Source organism: Pleurodeles waltl, chromosome 4_2 (genome assembly GCF_031143425.1).
Source record: "Pleurodeles waltl isolate 20211129_DDA chromosome 4_2, aPleWal1.hap1.20221129, whole genome shotgun sequence".
Classification (NCBI taxonomy): domain Eukaryota; kingdom Metazoa; phylum Chordata; class Amphibia; order Caudata; family Salamandridae; genus Pleurodeles; species Pleurodeles waltl.
Genome location: NC_090443.1, coordinates 465,710,284 through 465,731,147, shown reverse-complemented (window position 1 = coordinate 465,731,147; position 20,864 = coordinate 465,710,284). Strand labels below are relative to the sequence as shown.

The window sequence follows — 20,864 nt, the reverse complement described above, 5'->3', positions numbered from 1 at the left end:
AGATAGGTGTTCCTGGGCAAAAAATTAATCTAAGGCATTTGTGCCTTGTTTATACTGCTGTGCAAAACTGACGCACAGGAGGGGGAGGGCCTTAAAAAATGACTCTAAACCAGTTTAGAGACATTTTTTAATGCCTGGGTCAGGGCAGGCATTAAGGGACATGTGGGCTCATTTCCATGGTCTCCGACCATGTAAGCAGTCCACAGGTGCCCTTCCCTGCCCCCAGGGACACCCCCTGCCACCCTCGCCCACCCCTGTAGGACACCCATGGGTGGGGGGACCCATCTACGGTAAGTAGAGGTAAGTTTTTTTTTTAACGTAGAAGTGGCATGGGGGGCCTAACTTGGCCCCCCCTACATGCCTCTGTGCCCAATGGCCATGCCCAGGGGACAGAGGTCCCCTAGGCATGGCCATTGGGCAGGGGGCATGACTCCTGTCTTTCCTAAGACAGGAGTCATTTCCATGGGTGTTGTGCGTCAAAAAATGAAGCTAGTCAGGTTAGAGTCAACATTTTGGACTCTAGCATGACTTACACCATTCTTTGGTGCACAACCCCCAGTTTTCCCTATGCCTCCGCTGCCAGGTTAGAGTAATTTATTTTGACGCTAACCAGGCCGCAGTGCCGGCTACTGTCATTCCATAAATATGACACCCGGCTGGTGCGTTGGAATGGAGGTAGCCGACGTTATACGTTTTGACGCAAATCTGTGCTAGCGCAGAATTGCGGCAAAAAGTATATATATGGACCTAAGTGACATTTGCTGGGCTTTGGGCCTCACCACGACTCTCACTAGACTCTATGGTCCATAATTAGGAAGAAGGGCCTCTTCATGTTAGTTAATATGGTTTTGTTTTGTTATTCACTTCTTTTGTTAATAGAGGCTTTGCAGCAAAAATATTCTCGGGATATGTGTCCATATACCTGGTTGGGGAACATATACAACAGCCTCATTGTCAAGGAAGAATTTTGGGGGAGAGACTTGATCATACTTTATAACAACAAGGGCAAATGTTAGTCTTCTTCTTACCTGGCGCGTATAGTGAGCTTGAATGTTTCTTCAACACCTCGTCTTCTCACACCTGTCCAGGAAGAAAAATTGTAGACATATTTCATGAAAATAGTTTTCAACGTAGAGGAAGCATAACAAGTAGTATCCTAATGCAAGTAAGGCGTTATAAAGCTAGCAAGCTTGCTCACTGATTTAATACATTAATGGCAATTGTTAAGTTGTGATTTATTGCAAGATAATGTGCATTTCTTGTCATCACATTTTAAAATATATATTTCTAAACAAAACCATATTTTAAGTGCTGTACGGATCAAATATCTAGACACAAGAGGAATTAGTGAATGCCTGTTGCAAGGCGTTGACCATCTCTGTACCTGCCTAATTTTCATTCAACTTGTCAAACTTAGATTATGGCGGTCATTATGAACATGGCGGTAAATCCCGTTCCCCCCCATGGCGACGCTGAACAGAATCCTGCCATTGGCGGTGAACAGAAACCCGCCATACAAAGATGCAAAAATCTGATTCAGTCAAAAATGTCCCAGCCACCAGTCACCGCCAGGATCTTTGACGGTGAAAATGCAGGACATCCCACCCCACCACTGCCATGCACACAAACTCCCGCCCTCCAAATAATGATGCACAAATCACCGCAGCTGTCAGTGGAAGTCGAGCGACCATTCGCGGTACAGACCGCCACGGGCAGCAATGGGACCCAACAGTAAGAACTGCATACATTGGCAAGTTTGAAACCCACACTCCTGACACAAATCCACAACACTATAAAACACTCACAGACACACCCCACAATCCTTTGCAACGCCATTAGGACAACTGATAGTGAGAACTCCACAAGCAGACACTGAATGCCACAACAGACAAATCACACACCCAACCACAGATCCACACAACACACCACTCACAGCACACACCATGGCACCCCCCAAACATCCACGCTTCACAAAAAGGGAGCTAAGTACCCTGGTGGACGAGATACTAAAGGTTGAGCCAAAATTATTCGGGGCACAGGTCCAGCACACAACCATTGCTAGGAGGACGGATTTATGGCAGACCATTGTCAACAAGGTCAATGCAGTGGACACCATCCACACACGAGGGATGACATCCCCAAGAGATGGAACGACCTGCGCGGGAAGGTGAGGTCCATGGCATCCAGGACCTCCACCATCACCACCTGACTACACTGACTGGGACGAAAAGGTACTGGCCATCCTGCAACCTGAGGGCCTCACTGGACTCACTGGAGGAATGGACTCGGGTAAGTCATCTACAATTACCCCTTATCCACCACACCTGTAATGCATACACCACCCCACCCCTCCAACATCCACCAGGACCACTACCCTACCCAGGCCAGAATCACTACATCCAGTCAACCTGCATGCCCACAAGCCCACTAACAGGCCCACATCCCTCCCCTGTGCACAGCCACCCACCCCTGCAAGGAATCATAAAGACACTATACCACCCACAATGCACCTCCACATCCTAAACAAAATGCAATGGCAACCTCACAAAGGCACCCTTTATGGCCCAAAAGTGGAAAACCTGCACAAAACAGCCCAGCCCTGTGCACCCCATCAGATTATGCGACTGTAACAGATATGTTCATTCCCCCAACAGGCAGCATCACCCATGCTACCCTGAAGGACAGGACAAGGAGTAGCAGTGCCCCACAGGGAGACAGAGGCAACACCCAGAACACTGGAGAGGGAATCCTGGACAGTGAGGAATACCCTGGCCCCTCACACAGTTCTGGACTGTCACCATCCAGCAGCCCCACTCAGGACACCACTGACACCCTTACCACACACCCACCAACATCAGGCCAGGGCAACTGGACCCACACCTGCGTATCCAGACCAAAGACTGGTGGAACACAAGGACAGAGGCCACAGTCACCACTTACCAACAGGCAGGAAGACGATGGCCCCAGTACAAGTGGTACTGCCAGACCTGTGCAGGGGACACAGGCACAGGGGGCTAGGTCCAGTGGGAGGGCATCAGTGGCCCAGGGAGGAGGCCACAGGGTGGATGCTGCAGCCCAGGACATGATTTCTGAGGTCCTGGGAACATTCCACCATACCCAGGTCAGATTGGCCCAGATTGTGGCCACCCTGGAGCAGAGTCAAAGACTGCAGAGAGCCCAACACCAAGAGCCCATGGAGCAGTGGAAACTGCACAATGCCACCATGGCCACCATAGCAGGTGCGCTGATGCACCTTGTCCCAACCTAGCCTGAGACCCCCACAGACAAGGAAGCCCCTACTACAGGCCAAGATACAGACCGGCCAACAACAGCAGCAGCAGCAACAGGACTTGTGCCACCCTCTGAGGACACACAGGAGACTTGCACCTCAACCCGTACAGGCCAACACCAGGCACCCAAACGGGTCCCTCAGGCCCAGATACGGCACTGGAACACCTGCCAAGACCAAGGCAAAGGCTAAGAAGTGACTCTGACAAGAACTGTCCTCCATGTGTGCCACTGAACCACCATCAACACGGTGCAATAACACCCCTCGAAAACTAGAAATAATCGATGGACATATCACCACAGCCAAACAACGCTAAGACCATGTAGCCAATGTGGACATCCACCAGTAGCCTACTCCCATCACTGTAAAGTGCACAATGGCATCCCTGACACCAAATAAAACACCTGTTCACCAATGTCAATGTCCCCTATCATTATGTTGAATCAAATGGAAGTGTGAATGCAATTGTCTTTGAAATCATTTATTCATATCTTAATTGCAGGAATGGCACCTCACGCGTAACATGTGGGTGGGCCAACAGAATTTTCACACAAGCTGTCCATCATGTCACATGTCCCATGCAAACCTGGTCACAGTGACAATGTATATAGACCCAACACGCCCATAGAGGATAAGGCATACTGACAGTATGCTGCACAGACAGCAACATCATCAAATAGTCCCACTTAGTTACTGGAAGTACAGTTGGATCAGTTGGTTTCTGGAGTGTACATCTTCCCCCTCCTCATCATCATCATCACTCTCATCCCTTCTCTGAGGAAGCTGATCTGGATATACAGCCCCCTCCTCCTCCAAGAGTGGAATAGATTTCCCCGCAGCATGCAGCAGACCACCACTGTTCTACACACCTTTTCAGGCTCATAGGCCAGGGATCCCCCAGAGATATGGAGGCAAAGAAATCTAGCCTTCAGGATACCTATTGTGCACTCTATCATCCTCCTAGTACGTCCAGGGGCCTCATTGTAATTCCTCTCTGCGTCTGTCCTAGGATTCCTCACTGGTGTCAGGAGCCAACTCATGTTGGGGTAGCCAGAATCACCTGCAAAAGGGGGCAAAACAGGACTGTCACTGTCAACCCTTAGTTGCAGACAGCCTGGCTGTCTGCTATGTGCCAAAAAGTGTCAGACACACTTACCTATGATTCTTCCTCTGTCCCCTTGTAGTTGTTCCATCATGTGTGGCACACTGCTGTTCCTTAGCACAAAGGAATCATGGACTGATGCAGGGAGCATGGCATTCACATGGGAGATGTACTGGTCCGCAGTACACACCAATTGAATGTTCATGGAGTGAAAGTTCTTCCTGTTTCTGTACACCTGTTCACTTACTCATGGGGGGATGAGAGCTATGTGGGTTTCATCAATGGCACCTATCACATGGGGAATTTTGGCAAAGGTATAGAAGTCTGACTTTATGGCAAGGAGGTCAGCACTTTGTGGAAACCTCACATAGGACTGCAGGTAGGTTTTGTACAAATGCATTCAGGAATCTGGACAGTATAATGCTAAACATTGGCTAGGAAAAACCTGCACCCATGCCCACTGTGACTTGAAATGAGCCTGCGGCCAGAAAATGGAGTGCAGAGAGCACCTGCACTTCAGTAGGAATGGCATGCTGATTCCGTTTAGCCGGTCTCAGTGCTGGATCTAGTAATGCACAAAGTTCATGAATTGTAGCACAGTGGAGTCTGTAATTGATAATGATGTGACGCTCCCCCATGCTCCCCAAATCAACAAGTGGTCTGTACACTGATGGGGCCCTCCCTCACCACATGGGTCTGTACCTAGGAGGAGTTGAGAACACGTGTGAGGAACACACATACATCTGCCCACAATGTTAAATATTCAGAACTGCTAGCATACAAGTCGATGACACATATGCATAGTAGGATGTTAAACTGGAGTGACATGTCCTCAATGATACATCAGGACTGTTGTGGGGAGTAAATGTATATTTCTTCATGTCTATGGGGGGTGGGGACAAGAGGGCCTGCATGGGGCAAATGAGAAATTAATAACTGCGTAGTAATGGACAAAATGTCTGCCCCCTGTAATCCAGAAATGTTGTAGTGGAAGTGACCTCATACTGCTAGCAGTTGTCATAATGGAGTAAGGCAGTGTTCACCGCCATGCGACCATTCATTGGTTAACATGGTTGTCAATAGGGATTATTAGCGTATCATGATCGCCGTCGGCGGTGACAGTACACACCACCGCAGAGCGTACGCCATCTCGTCACCCAAACTTCACTTGACTCCCGGATTATGTGTATGCAGCTACTCCACTGAATGTGCTGCTGTGTCCTGCCTCTGGTCCTGGAAATGGCATGAGTGGCAGGGGAAAGGGCCCCGGCCTTCACCACAGAGGACCTGGACAAGCTTGTGGATGGGGTCCTGCCCCGTACGCCAAGCTCTATAGTCGACCAGAGGTACAGATGAGTAGGTGGATTGGGGGGCATGGATGTGTGTAATGGTGGTAGTTGGCTGTAAACATGTGTGCACGTTTGACACTGTCCAGTCGTGGGATTCATGACATGCTGCGTGTGTGAGGTCCTGTTATGCTGTTGTGAGTGTCTGTCCCATAGGGGACGTATAGCCAGCTGTATGTAATGGGCATAGTCTGACCTCTGTGTTCCTTTTTCTGTGTGTCCCATATAGGTCAGCACCCATCCGAAGAGGGGACTCTGGCATGCCATCGCCAGGGAGGTGCGGACCCTGGGGTTCTACAACTGGCAGAGCACCCACTGCAGGAAGCGGTGGGAGGACCTGCAGCGCTGGTCGAGGAAGACATGCAAGGCCCAGCTGGAAAAGTCCTCCCAACGAGGAAGGGGTGCCCATCGGGCACTGACCCCCCTAATGTGCCACATTCTGGCGGTGGCGTATCCGGACCTGGATGGGCGCTTGAAGGCTGCACAGCAGACACAAGGGGGTGAGTACAGAAACTATTGTATGCCTCCTTGATGGATGTGTGAGTGTGCTGTGGTATGTATGCTGTCTAGTGGCAGGGACTCAGACTGATGTCTTTTTACATATTGGCCCCATGTGGGTTATAAGGGTCAGGTCTGCAGTACTTCTGGTCCTTCTATGATGTAGGAAACGGCTGTAGAGCAGGGGTGTGGCCAATAGTCAGAGGCATAGCCATTTGGATAGCGGTAGGTCCTGCATGGTGGAATATTTGCAGGGTGGGTGTTTGTGTGAACCTCCATTCAGCTATTTACAAGTGTCTCGCCTGTTTTGTCTCCCTATCCCTGCTCTCTTGTGTTGTCTGTGTACATCAGCATCATCTGGTGAGGGAGCTGAGGCACCAGTGAGTGGGGATGCAGTGGCCCACAGTTCAACGGAGGCAGAGTCGAGCGACGCCAAGGGGACCAGTGGGTTGGAGGGTGAGGGGAGTACCACGGGGAGGCAACTACCACTGGAGGTAGTGACTCTGATACCCCCTCCGATGGGAGCTCCCTGGGAGAGCGGACCCCAGTGGGCCCACCCATTCTGTGTCATCTTCCGCCACCCCCCATACCATCACTGCCCTCCCATTTGCTCCCCACTGAGTTGCCCGTGCCCGCTCACCCAGAAGGGTGGGTGTCTCCTTAGCCCTAGGCACCTCATCCCCTGCACCAGTCACCCCTGCTATTGACCTCCTGAGGACCATCTCTGTAGGGCAGACAACCATCATCAATGCCATCCTGGGGCTAGCATCAGAGGTGCAGCAGACCAATGCCTACCTGGATGGCATTCACAGTACTGTGTCTGGCCTACAGAGATCTTTTCAGGCTCTGGCCTCCTCTTTGACGGCAGCCAGTGTCCCTGGTCATTCCGTCCCCCCTCCAATTACCTCCATCCCTTTCAGCACCCCACTCCCTTCACCCTTTCCAAGCACACATTCTGACAGCCATGCACACACCTCAACACACAAGAAGCACACTGCAAAACACAAGCACCACACTTCCCACAACAGGCAAACACACAGCCAACATACAAAGGCACACTCACCAACATCCACTTCCCACAGTGTGTCCACCTCTTCCGCCTCCCTGTCTGTCACCTCTACATGCACACTCACAGGAACTGCACCCTCATTCACTGTTGCTGACCCCATTCTGACAGTCACCACAAAATCAGACATTCATTTGTGCACCCCAGATACCACACCTGCACTCACCACAACGACTTTAGTTGACACATGCAGCACACTCACTAAACTTGCAGACACACAGACAACATACATTTACACTGGCAGCCTGTCTTGTCCCACTGTGTCCACCCCCCCTCTTCAAAAGACACTCAAGCGTTCCAAAACACCCACTCAACACACATCCACCACACCTTAGCATATTGTACAGTCACCTGCACCCACGTCATGTACACCTACACCTGTCACAACCACTACCTCTACCTCCACTCCCACGCCTTCTTCCAGGTCCACCCAAATTGCCCCTAAAAAATGTTTCCTATCCCGTGTTGACCTATTCGAACCCACTGGCCCACCCCGTCTTGTCCCTTAACGTGCCCACCTCCTTGCCCTGTCCACTCCTCACACATAACAGCCTGCCCCTGTATGCTCTTCCCATTCCTGTGCTACCTCCCCTGTGAGGAAGAGACCCTGTGCTGGCCCAGGAACATCTGCCGCACCCCAGTCCAAGGCCACCCCACCAGCTTCTAAGACCAGACCCAAGCCCCCTCCACCTCCCAAATGTAAAGCCAATCCCCCCCTACCAGTCGTAAGTCCCCACCCCCACCACCCCATGCCCCTGTTCCCTGAGGTGCCTGGGTGCCCCATTCTTGCCCCTTTGAGGTGTAGTGCCTTTTCACTTGTGTGTGTCAAGTTGGGGCCATTTGGGCCCATTGGACTTTAGAATATGGACTGGCCATTGGCCTTCTGTTGGACTTCTGTTGCTCATGGAGCTTAATTAAAGTTTGTGGGGACAGTGTTGGTTTTGGCACACTCTGAATCCGTAGTTCATCGTTCCTTTGTGTGGTGGTGTTGTGCACATGTATGTACTTGGGGCAGGTTTAATTTGCCTTGTGTCAGGTAAGTACCTCTTGCTGTGGAGTGTATGGCTTGTGCTGTTGTGAGGGGTTGTGGGTGCGTTGCAGGGTGGGTGGAGTGGGTGGGTATGTAACTGTGCCCTTTCATCCCTTTTTTAGTAGGTTACGGTACTTACCACTGTTGTCTTTGTGGGTGGTCTCGGTCGTGGAGGTATATGGCAAGGAGCAGGGCTGGCATGATTTGCAACTCTCTATCCATGTTTGCTTCGGCGTGTTGTGTGAGCCTACGGTGAGTGTTTCCTTTTATTTGGCTCGTTTCCACCTGGCTTTGCGTGGCGGTGGTTCCCGCCCCGGAACTGACGGTGGTCTAGTTCTTCATTATTTGATGGGCAGGTAGGGCCTTTCCGTTGGCCTGTGGGCTGCCTCTGCCGTCGTTGTCTGCACTCCTCTGCTGGCGGTTAGTGTTTTTTTGGCTGCCTGTTTTTTCAGGCGGTTCATTATTTGGCAGGCCAGACCACCTGACTGTTGGCGGTAGTTACCGCCCCCCCCGGCAGAGAGGTGTTTACCCCCATGTTCATTATGAGGGCCTATGTCTCCATGTCAATGATTTCAGTGGTCTGAAAAATGTTTACTGTGGTATTAAAGTGGCTGCCTGAGTTGTTTATCTATTTTCCAAGTAGTGCTGGCCTTCGAGTCTCTCAGTGGTCAAATCTTGGTATATTACATACACTGTTCTCTTCTAAAGTTGACATTGCAGAATTGCCCTTTGACGTTTAAGAGATGTAGGCTATTTGCCTCCGGAGGCGATTACCCCCCCCCAAATAAACTTACCTGCATTTTTTGTAAAGGTATATTTGTTGTAAAGGCATGCATGGTAAAGGCATTATGTTGTAAAGGCAATACATGGTAAATGATGCATGGTAAAGGCATCCGTTGTAAAGACAGCGTTGTAAAGGCTGAAAATGTGTGGAAATTGGGTTTCAGGAAATAAGTATGCCTTGATGTCTTTTGACCCTTTTTAAAATCTTTATTTCCATCACACTAAAGAATTACAAAAACTATGCTTCATTTCTGCTTCACAGAGTGCTGATATAATGTGGTATGAAACATGTACACAGTTCATTTGCAGGCATTTATAAATTGTATTATGTGTTAGAAAAAAAATGACATTAACTGTACCCTTGAAGGGTTGTGACCTTACAAAATTATCTTGCTTTACACCTATCTGCATGTTAAAATAATAAACAGCCAATTTGCAGAAGTTATTGCCTGATGTTTGACCTGTCTTTGAAGCACAACAAATCTTACCAGACAAAAACAAAATTTAAAATCATCTTTATTGCTCATTCACCTTCTAAACTCCAGCACCACCCCATCCTTACATCCAGTGCCTATGCCTAATCTTCTTGGTTCTTGTCCTTCTGGCCATCCTGGTCCTTTCAGTTCCCCCCTTTGTCTAGCTCTTCCTTTTCTTTTCTGATCCTCTTGATTCTCGTCCATTTGACTTGGCCCTTCTGATCCTTCTCACCTTGCACATCTGATTCCAAGTACATCAGTTTCTGGTTGTGCTGGTCAGTTCATTCCACCCATTCTTTTGTTTCCTTGTCCTATGAGGCCTTGTCTCTTAGCCCTGGTCATTCTGGCTTGGATCATCCTGGTCCTGAGGCTTGCTCTCTTGGGTCCTTCTGGCACTGCACCCAATGGTCTGGGTCCCTTGGTCCTAGTTCTCTTTGTTTGGGTCTTTCTGAGCCTTATCATTTTGGTCTAGGTCCCCTGGGAAATCTAGGTCCATTACCCTTAGCCTTCCTTGATCTAACTGTTCTGGTCCTCCTAATAGTTGTCACCCTGGTCCTGCTACTACAGATCCTGGTCTTTGTGCTCCACTTGGTACTCCGGGCCCTAGTCCTGTTGGCATGCCTCCCTGGCACTCCTAGACTTGTTTGTTGCCCTCTTGATGCCGATCCATATGATCATCCTTGCTCTGGTCCTGGATCTCCTGGCTCTATTCCTCCTGGTAAACTTGGTACTAACCTCCTCATTGTCCTTGCTTATTCTGGCCTCCTGGTCCTATTGGCCTAGATGTGGTCTTCCTGGATTCGGTCCTGAGTCTCCTGGCCCTGATCTTCCTACTCTTGTTTTTGTGCTTCTACACACACTCCTCATGGGCCTCCTTTATCTGGTCCTCCTGAGCCAGGCCAACCTGTTGCTCATCTTCCTGGCCATCATGTTCCTAGCCCTGTGGCCTTGACCCCCAGGCTGTGATCATCCTACTCCTGATGTCTCTGGTATTTCTTACCCTGGTCCTCCTCATCCTGGTACTCAAGGACCCCTAGGAATTGTTTTCCTGGATGTCCTAGGACGTTTCCTTCTGATTTTGGTTTCCTGTGTCCCTGGTCCCAGCTACCTGACATTCCTGGTCATGGTCATGCTATTCTTGTTTTTCATAGTCCATCTCGGGATTATATGTCCATTCTCCCTGCTCTTCTTGGTTCTGATCCTTATAGTTTGGGTTTTTCCTGGGCCGTGCTCTCCTGCACCTGACCCGTCTGCCAACCCAATCTTGGTCTCCTTGGTCCTGGTTGTCCTGCTCCTTCCTACCTCATTGTGCATTTTACTATAAACATTGCATTTTGGTCGCCATGACTTTCTTGGTTCCACAGTCTTGGGCCATCTAACCCTGCTCCTTTCTGGTTCTCTTACCAAGCTACCTTGTTGTGGCTCTCCTCACGTCAACTTCCTAGCCCTGACACTGCAGGTCCTGATCCATCTTCCTTCTTGTGTCCTGGCACTCTTGGGGGCATATTTAAGAAATGTGGCGCTGCACAGAGTTTGGTGCCAATTTTCTTGCACCCCTTTTCGCCACCCTAATGGCACCATGTGTGCTCCATATTTAAAATACGGCTCACCATGGCGGTAGTTAGGGGACTAGCATCTGAATTTTTGACGCTAGTCTCGTGCTTTGCAGGATTAGCATTAAAAATTCTGACACTAATACTGCAAAGCATCCAGAGGCCCATTGTAAGCCTCCTTTTAATGCCTGCTCAGTGCCCAAAAAATGGTGCAAAAAAATCTCTTAGATTTTCTTGCACCATTTGTTTGGCCCCTATAACCGGGGAACCCCCCCCTTTGTATACATGAGGCCTGGTGCAGGCATAATGTAGTACGAAGGGTTACAAAGTGCCGCAATGCATGCATTGCACCACTTTGTAAATATGGTGCGGCGTTTTTGTCCTTCCAACCCCACATTAGCATAAAAAAATGACACTAATGTGGTGTTGGAATGGCGCCCCTTAGTCTTTGTCCTCCTGGTTTTGGTTGTCCTGGCTCTCCTGGATCCATTCCTTGTCCATCTTGTCCTACTGATAATGTAGCCATTGATCCAGGTCCTCTTGATCCATGTTCTCCTTGTTTGGGTCTGCTCAAGCCTGGTCATTTTGGTCCCGGTCTTCCTGGTCACCTCCAGATTCTTTTTGACCTCCTCTCCTTGGTCCTGCTACTTGTAATGACTGATGTGCCCTATTTGGTAATCTGACCAGGTTCTGATCTTCATGACCCTCTTAGTCCTGTTGCTGGTCCTCCTGGTCATGATCCTTTTAGTTTACCTAGTCCTCTTGCCCTTGGTACTGCCTACCCCGTCTTCCTAGTCCCTGTACTACTTATCCTAGTATCCTGGACATGCTGAGTATTGCTCTGCAGGACCTGATCTTTGTACTACTCTTAAAGCTGGCCCTGATCCTGCTGCTCCTTACTTGCATGGTTCTGCAATAACTTGTCCTATAAATAGATCATCCTAGCCTTTCATAGTTCTGATGTTCCTCGACCCGGGTTCATTCTTGTCTAAGACCTTTGTGGCTGTGTACTTCCTGATCCGGGTTTGTCTGGTTGCTTTTCCCATGTACTCCTGCCTCAAGTCCTTTGGATCCTGGATCTCCTATTTCACAGGCTCCCGGTCCTGGACCTTTTATATCCTCCTCACCATAATTCTCATTCACCAGTCCTCCTGGTACTGCTCCCCATGATTTATCTAGTCCCCTGGATTGCCTGATACTAATCCAGGTCCCTCTTGTCCATCTTGTCATGGTCTTGGGTTGGGTACTTCTTTGTCTATTCCTCATGTATCAGTTCTTATGGTGCCGTCCCAATGGGCTTGATTTCCCTAGCCCTCATATTTCCACAGTCACCCTGCCCCATCCTACTCCTACTAGTAGGTCTTCTGGTTTTCCTGTTCTACCTTCTTCTTGTCCCTATGACCACGGTCCTCTCTACCATGGTTCTCTTAGCAATGGTCCTCCTGAGTCTTGCCTTCCTCATTCTTGTGGCACTAGTCCTCCAAGATCCCATGTTGTGTATCACCCTGGTTCATGTAGTACTTGTCACCATGGCTTAGTATCCTTTTGAGTCTGACCTTATAGACTATCTGATCCTATTCCCACTGGGTCCGGACTTCCTGGTTCTTGATATTCATCCTGGTAATTCTAGCGCAGAGGTCTTCAAACTGGGGGGCGGGCCCCCCTAGGGGGCCCTCAAATGATCCCAGGGGGGGCGCCAAATGCTGGCCAAAAGAAATATTATACAGATAACATGCCTTTGTTTTAAGCAGAAGCATGTTATTGAAGGTTTAAAAAGGTAACAGTACTTCACTGCAATGTTTAAATAGGTTTAGACATATTTAAACATTGCCATCATTCTAAAATAATTGTGAAAAATTCTGAGGGGGGGGCCCAAAGATTTTTATTTTTCAACTGGGGGGGGGGGGCGCGGCATTAAAAAGTTTGAAGACCACTGTTCTAGCGTCTCCTGGTCCTGCTATCCCTAGTCCTTTCCGTTTGTGATCTTGATCCTAGTCCATTCACTTTTGGCATCTTGGTCATCCTTGATCTGATCTCTGTGGCTTTGGCCCTTTTGTGTCTGATCCTTCTATCCACTGGTTTACTGGTACTGGTCCTCATTGGCCTGCCTACCAGGGTCTGCTATTTTTAGCCCTGGTCATCTTTGTGCCTCTGGTCCTAGTGCGTGCACTCAGGCCCTCCTACACCCTCCTTGTTGCTACGGTCCTGATCCTTCTATTTCTTTTAACCCTGGTCCTCTTTTCGTTTGGGCCCTTGTCCACTGGGTCCAGATTCCCCTGTCTGCTTCCTCCTGGCCCTCCTGATAATTCTCACCATGGTTCCTCTACCCCTCACCCTGTTTTTCCTTGTTCTGTTTCTCCTCATCTATTTGTGCCTGAGCCCTTCTGGTAGTAGTAACCCTGGTCCTTATGGATTAGGTCTCCTTGGGCCTGGTTTTTCTCGTCCTGGTCCTCATGGCTCTGATCATCCCAGCCTATCTGGTAGTCCACGTTCTGGCACTTATTCTCCTACTGATCATCATCAATCTCCAACTGGTCATACCTGTTCCTTCCCCAGATGCCTCCACAAAGTCTTTAGTTAGGTGCAGTCTTCAAGCTTGCAACTCAGATGTTTTTTGGCTTCCATATTTTCTTAACAAACAAGGTCATTATGACCCTGGCAGTCTTTTGACCGCCAGGGTAAAGTGGCGGTATCACTGCCAACCGGCTGGCGGTGCATACCGCTGCATTATAACCGTGGCAGGTTTGCCGGTGGCAACCCACGACAACACCACTTATACTGCCACAATGGTATGAACTGCCAGGCCGGAGATCTTCATCTCCGACCCAGCGGCCCCCAAAGTGCCGCCGGCAGTATTGTAACCCGGCCTACTGCCATGTTTTCGTGGAGGTAGCCCTGCCACGAAAATCATGGCGGTAGGGCTACCGGTAACAGGAAATTCCTTCCCTGTCACCGGTAGGCGGGTGGCTCACCCCCACAGCAGGCACCTAACCTTCCATGCCCCATACAAACACTAGCCCCCAGCCCCCAATCCATACACTAACCCCCACCCCTTCATATATCCAAACACCTGCAGACACGCACACACTCACACACACAACACCCATTAATGCACCCGCAGATATGCACACACCACACAACTGCCCCCACCCCCACAACCATACATACAGACATGCAGACACGCACTCACACATTCGTACACATATTCAGTCACGTACACACAACACTCCCCCACCCCTCCTCCTCCTCCCCTGTCGGACGCCCGACTTACCTTGTCCGGCGAGGAGGCCGTCTGTATTGTCAGCAGGTGGTGTAGGTGGTAGCACCGCCAAGGCACCTTGCCCGCCAGCATGGCTACTGCCGGATTTCTGCCCTTGTTGTGGCAGAAATCCTGCAGAATCCATAATATGGCAGGTGGAAGACTCTTCTGGGACCCGTGGCATAAGCAATATTGCAAAAATGCCGCATATGTCATATTGACCACCAATATATAGATGCAGATTCCTTTCTTTTGAGTTTTCCCCAGGCATCAGACTGGATCCAGAAGATTTTCATGAGCAGTACCCCTGTGCGCTGATAGGTGGAGTTGATGGACTCTGTTACTGTTGGTGTCCGCACCAGATATGACATTGCAGGTCTTACATCGGCACCACCCCTGTGTGCTGTTAGTTTCTTTTCACAACTTTGTACGCCAGAAGTACAGAGTCATAAAGAAACTGAATACTGGTGGGTCAAAGCCAAGGCCCTGAAAGGGGAGTCCCTACCTCTAGAAATCAATTTGAAGACTGAGAAGAATGTTTGGGTTGGTAAGGAATCTGCAACTAGATATTGCCTCTACCAGATAAGGCATTACTGAAGGTAAGTAACTTGTTCATCTGATAGAGACTTCGGGTTGCAGATTCCTTACCTTTGAGTAGATAACCAAGCAATACTGTAGGAAAGTACCATCTTGCCTGGCATGTTACCCCCATATTTCACTGTATATATGTTTTAGTTGTATGTGTCACTGGGACCCTGCCAGCCAGGGCCCCAGTGCTCATAAGTGTGCCCTGTATGTGTTACCTGTGTTATGACTAACTGTCTCACTGAGGCTCTGCTATCCAGAACCTCAGTGGTTATGCTCTCTCATTTTCTTTCCAAATTGTCACTAACAGGCTAGTGACCAATTTCACCAATTTACATTGGCATACTGGAACACCCTTATAAATCCCTAGTATATGGTACTGAGGTACCCAGGGTATTGGGGTTCCAGGAGATCCCTATGGGCTGCAGCATTTCTTGTGCCACCCATAGGGAGATCTGACAATTCTTACACAGGCCTGCCAGTGCAGCCTGAGTGAAATAACGTCCACGTTACTTCACAGCCATTTACCACTGCACTTAAGTAACTTATAAGTCACCTATATGTCTAACCTTTACCTGGTAAAGGTTGGGTGCTACCTTACTTAGTGTGTGGGCACCCTGGCACTAGCCAAGGTGCTCCCACATTGTTCAGGGCAAATTCCCCGGACTTTGTGAGTGCGGGGACACCATTACACGTGTGCACTATACATAGGTCACTACCTATGTATAGCTTCACAATGGTAACTCCGAATATGGCCATGTAACATGTCTAAGATCATGGAATTGCCCCCCCCCCATGCCATCCTGGCATTGGTGAGACAATCCCATGATACCACGGGTCTCTAGCACAGACCCGGGTACTGCCAAACTACCTTTCCCGGGGTTTCACTGCAGCTGCTGCTGCTGCCAACCCCTCAGACAGGTTTCTGCCCTCCTGGGGTCCAGCCAGGCTTGGCCCAGGAAGGCAGAACAAAGGACTTCCTCAGAGAGAGGGTGTTACACCCTCTTCCTTTGGAAAAAGTGTCAGGGCTGGGGAGGAGTAGCCTCCCCCAGCCTCTGGAAATGCTTTGATGGGCACAGATGGTGCCCATCTCTGCATAAGCCAGTCTGCACTGGTTCAGGGATCCCTCAGCCCTGCTCTGGCGCAAAACTGGACAAAGGAAAGGGGAGTGACCACTCCCCTGACCTGCACCTCCCTTGGGAGGTGCCCAGAGCTCCTCCAGTGTGCTCCAGACCTCTGCCAATCTTGGAAACAGAGGTGCTGCTCGCACACTCGACTACTCTGAGTGGCCAGTGCCAGCAGGTGACGTCAGAGACTCCTTCTGATAGGCTCCTTCAGGTGTTGCTAGCCTATCCTCTCTCCTAGGTAGCCAAACCTCCTTTTCTGGCTATTTAGGGTCTCTGCTGTGGGGAATTCCTTAGATAACGAATGCAAGAGCTCATCAGAGTTCCTCTGCATCTCTCTCTTCACCTTCTGCCAAGGAATCGACTGCTGACCGCGCTGGAAGCCTGCAAAACTGCAACAAAGTAGCAAAGACGACTACTGCGACCTTGTAACGCTGATCCTGCCGCCTTCTTGACTGTTTTCCTGGTGGTGCATGCTGTGGGGGTAGTCTGCCTCCTCTCTGCACTAGAAGCTCAGAAGAAATCTCCAGTGGGTCGCAGGCACCAAAGAACTGCATCACCGGTCCTCTGGGTCTCCTCTCAGCACGATGAGCGAGGTCCCTTGAACTCAGCAACTCTGTCCAACTGACTCCCACAGTCCAGTTACTCTTCAGTCCAAGTTTGGTGGAGGTAAGTCCTTGCCTCCCCATGCTAGACTGCATTGCTGGGAACCGCGTGTTTTGCAGCTACTCTGGCTCCTGTGCACTCTTCGAGGATTTCCTTTGTGCACAGCCAAGCCTGGATCTCCGGCACTCTAACCTGCATTGCACGACCTCCTGGGTTGTCCTCCGGCATCGTGGGACCCTATTGTGCAACTTCGGGTGAGCTCCGGTTCACTCCACTTCGTAGTGCCTGTTCCGGCACTTCTGCGGGTGCTGCTTGCTTCTGAGTGGGCTCTTTGTCTTGCTGGACGCCCCCTCTGTCTCCTCACGCAATTGGTGACATCCTGGTCCCTCCTGGGCCACAGCAGCATCCAAAAACCCTAACCGCGACCCTTGCAGCTAGCAAGACTTGTTTGCGGTCTTTCTGCGGGGAAAACACTTCTGCACGACTCTTCATGACGTGGGACATCCATCCTCCAAAGGGAAAGTTTCTAGCCCTTGTTGTTCCTGCAGAATCCTCAGCTTCTACCATCCGGTGGCAGCTTCTTTGCACCCACAGCTGGCATTTCCTGGGCATCTGCCCACTCCCGATTTGATCGTGACTTTTGGACTTGGTCCCCTTGTTCCACAGGTACTCTCGTCTGGAAATCCATTGTTGTTGCATTGCTGGTGTTGGTCTTTCCTGCAGAATTCCCCTATCACGACTTCTGTGCTCGTTGGGGAACTTAGGTGCACTTTGCACCCACTTTTTGGGTCTTGGGGTGGGCTATTTTTCTAACCCTCACTGTTTCCTTACAGTCCCAGCGACCCTCTACAAGGTCACATAGGTTTGGGGTCCATTCGTGGTTCGCATTCCACTTCTAGAGTATATGGTTTGTGTTGCCCCTATCCCTATGTGCCCCCATTGCATTCTATTGTGACTATTCATTGTTTGCACTGTTTTCTATTGCTATTACTGCATATTTTGGTATTGTGTACATATATCTTGTCTACATTTGCTATCCTCATACCGGGTACTCACTGAGATACCTTGGCATATTGTCATAAAAATAAAGTACCTTTATTTTTAGTATATCTGTGTATTGTGTTTTCTTATGATATTGTGCATATGACACTAGTGGTACTGTAGGAGCTTCACTCGTCTCCTAGTTCAGCCTAAGCTGCTCTGCTAAGCTACCTTTTCTATCAGCCTAAGCTGCTAGACACCCCTCTACACTAATAAGGGATACCTGGGCCTGGTGCAAGGTGTAAGTACCCCTTGGTACTCACTACAAGCCAGTCCAGCCTCCTACAAATACTATCCGGGATGTCGGTCTGTGAACCAAGATCATATTAGAAAGTCCTGCAGGACCGAACTGGCAAAGTGCCCGTCCCTATGGACCTGAGTGTCCAGGCAGTAGTGTTTGGTAATAGTGTGCAGAGATGGCAATGTTGCCGATTGACAGACATCAAGGACTGGAACTCCATGTACTAATGCAGTGGTCACAGCTTTGGCTCTGGTAGAATGAGCATGCAAACCTTAAGGGGGTTGCTTTTTGGTCAGTGCATAGTAGATCTTAATAGAGAGTATGCCCCATCTGGTAATGGTCACCTTTTGCACTGCCTGACCTTTCTTTGCACCCATATAATCAACAGAGTTGATCAACCACATGGAACTCTTTTGTACGATCAAGGAAGAACACCAACGCTCCTTTTAGAGTCCAGGTGGTGCAGTCGCTCTTCTTCCTTAGAAGGATGAGTATGCGTCTGTCACCACAGGAAGTTCCAGGTGGGGCAGGGAGAGAGTTCTGCCTCCTGAACAACTGCAGTCAAGTAGCCACCACAGCATGACGTTTGCAATCTTCTCTGACACCTGAATGAAATCTGACAAATTTCCTTAGTGTGAGGTAATTGAGACTTCAAATTACATTGCAGTGTCCGCATCTTCCACCTGGCATGGTGAACAAGCAGGATGCAGCAGTCCAGGAGACCCAGAAGTCTCAACGCTGCTCTCACTCAGACCCAGGCTATAGGCTGAAACATCTGGATCATGGCCCAGATGTCCTGGACTCATTGAAGCAGAGGTGCATCTCAAAACAACACTGTACCTAGGATAGCTCCAATAAAAGGGAACCTTTGTGGAGGAATCAGGTGTGACTTAGGTAAATTGATGGTAAAACCCAACAATAGTAACAAGTTGGCTGTCACCTGGAGATAGTTTGCAACTGTCTGCGGAAAGATCACCCTCAACAGCAAGTCATCTAGGTATGGGCAGACTGGTATTCCACCCTCCGTAGATGGAGCACAACCACTGCCATCACCTTTGTGAACACCTAAGGTGCACTGGTCAGCCTAAAAGGGAGGACAGAAAACTAAAAATGTTCCTGTCCCACCTGAAACACAGGTAACATCTGTGATGTTGCTGAATGTGAATGAGAAAATATGCATCCCGCAGAACAAACTCCACCATCCAGTCTCCTGGGTCCGGGGCAGATAGAAGTTGAGCCAGAGTGAACCTTCTGAACTTGTCTTTTCGGTGGATGAAGATGTAAAGTGAGACCAAGACCCATGTCCTTTTTCTGCATTAGAAAATAACAGGAGTAACAACCAGTCCAGATTTTTTTAAATTGGAACTCTCTTTATCATTCCCTTTGCTAAGAGAGCCTGAACTTCTTTTTTTAAAATGTTAATGTGTATCTCTGGTAGAGTTTGTGGTGGTGGGGAAGGCAGGGGATGTCTGGAGGGAACAACTGAAAGGTTAGTGAATGATCTTGCGCTTCAACCTGGGTGCTCATTGATCTGATGTTATTTCCCTCCATTCCGGGAGTTAAAAGCTGATTCGACCTCCATTCGGGCCATCGTGGGCACCAAAGTTAACTTACAGTGGCTTTGAAGCTGCTGCAGAAGGGAAGCTGGAGTTTGGGCAGAGTGTTGTCCTTGAGTTGCTGGATGTTGTTTACCTGCTCTATAACCACATCCTCTAAAAGCCTAGGTGTTCTTCTTCAATTGAGGACTGTATGCCTCTGTCTATGAAGGTAGCCTCTTCCAAAATTTAGAAAAGGTACCCTGCTGCTTTGATAGCTGGAGAGACAGAGGAGTTAGACCTAAGGACCTGGCAGTGGCCTTGCTCTCATTAAACCTTTCAAGGGCTGTGTCTGCTTTTTCACCAAACAATTGAGAACCATCAAAAGGCATATTCATCAATGAATGCCTAACATCTGATGAAAATCCCGTGGAGCGGATCCCTGCAAGTTGTTGATAATTACACTGGTTACCAATGCTCTCCCTAAATAGTTTGTTGCATCCAGACCAGTTTTAGGACCTGATTTAGAGTTTGGTGGACAGGTTATTCTGTCACAAATGTGATGGATATCCCGCCCACCATACTACAATGTCCATAGGTTATAATGGATTCGTAATAGGGTGGAGGGGATATCCGTCATATTTGTGACGGCGTAACCCCATCCACTGAACTCTAAATCAGGCTCTTAATTTTTATGCATCCTTTCCATCAGCAACCAACTTCTGCAAGCTTACAGGTATCCTCTGGGAATGTTGGCAATACGTCAGACACTATCCCATAAAGCTTGGGAATATCTACCTAAATAGACAATAATAATTAACAGACCTTATAGCCAATGGGGGAGAAGAGAACATCTTTTTTGCTTAAGCTTCCAATATCTTAGATTTTGTCAGGGTGAATACTAGGGAGAGCACTGGCAGAGCACTGGGATTAGAACCACCAGTTAAAGCCAGCACTATTAGGATTTTTGGAGTTGGGTGCTTGTAAGAAAATGGGTGTACTATATGATAGGGTCGGGGCTTTATGATGCAGTACACTCGCGTTTCTCTTCATGGGTCCAGTTACAGTTATTTACTTAATCTTCAGCTTAACCCTTCGGTAGCTATGGCACAGAGCAGCAACGATTAGCAAAGGAACAATGTGTAAAGCATTTAACAGCACCAAAGAAATAAGAAGGTCACTAAGCAAGAAAGGGACAACAATTATTTGTATAAAACTAGGGCATATTTTTATGAATTTCTAGAGTCTTTAATGACTAAAATCTAACAGGGGGTTCTGGCTATATGATTTTTTAAAGCATTTAAAAACTTTGACATCAAGCACAAACAAG

At 49.0% G+C, this 20,864-nt stretch overlaps 1 protein-coding gene across 1 annotated transcript in view; it reads right to left on the bottom strand.

The window, feature by feature from the left end:
* Positions 1-20,864, bottom strand: part of LOC138292914 (complement C3-like) — a 2,405,892-nt gene that overhangs the window by 470,367 nt on the left and 1,914,661 nt on the right. The window contains exon 33 of the mRNA XM_069231788.1: positions 1,029-1,080. Within this exon, the coding sequence (XP_069087889.1) occupies positions 1,029-1,080 (52 nt within the window). The remainder of the gene's footprint in view (positions 1-1,028; positions 1,081-20,864) is intronic.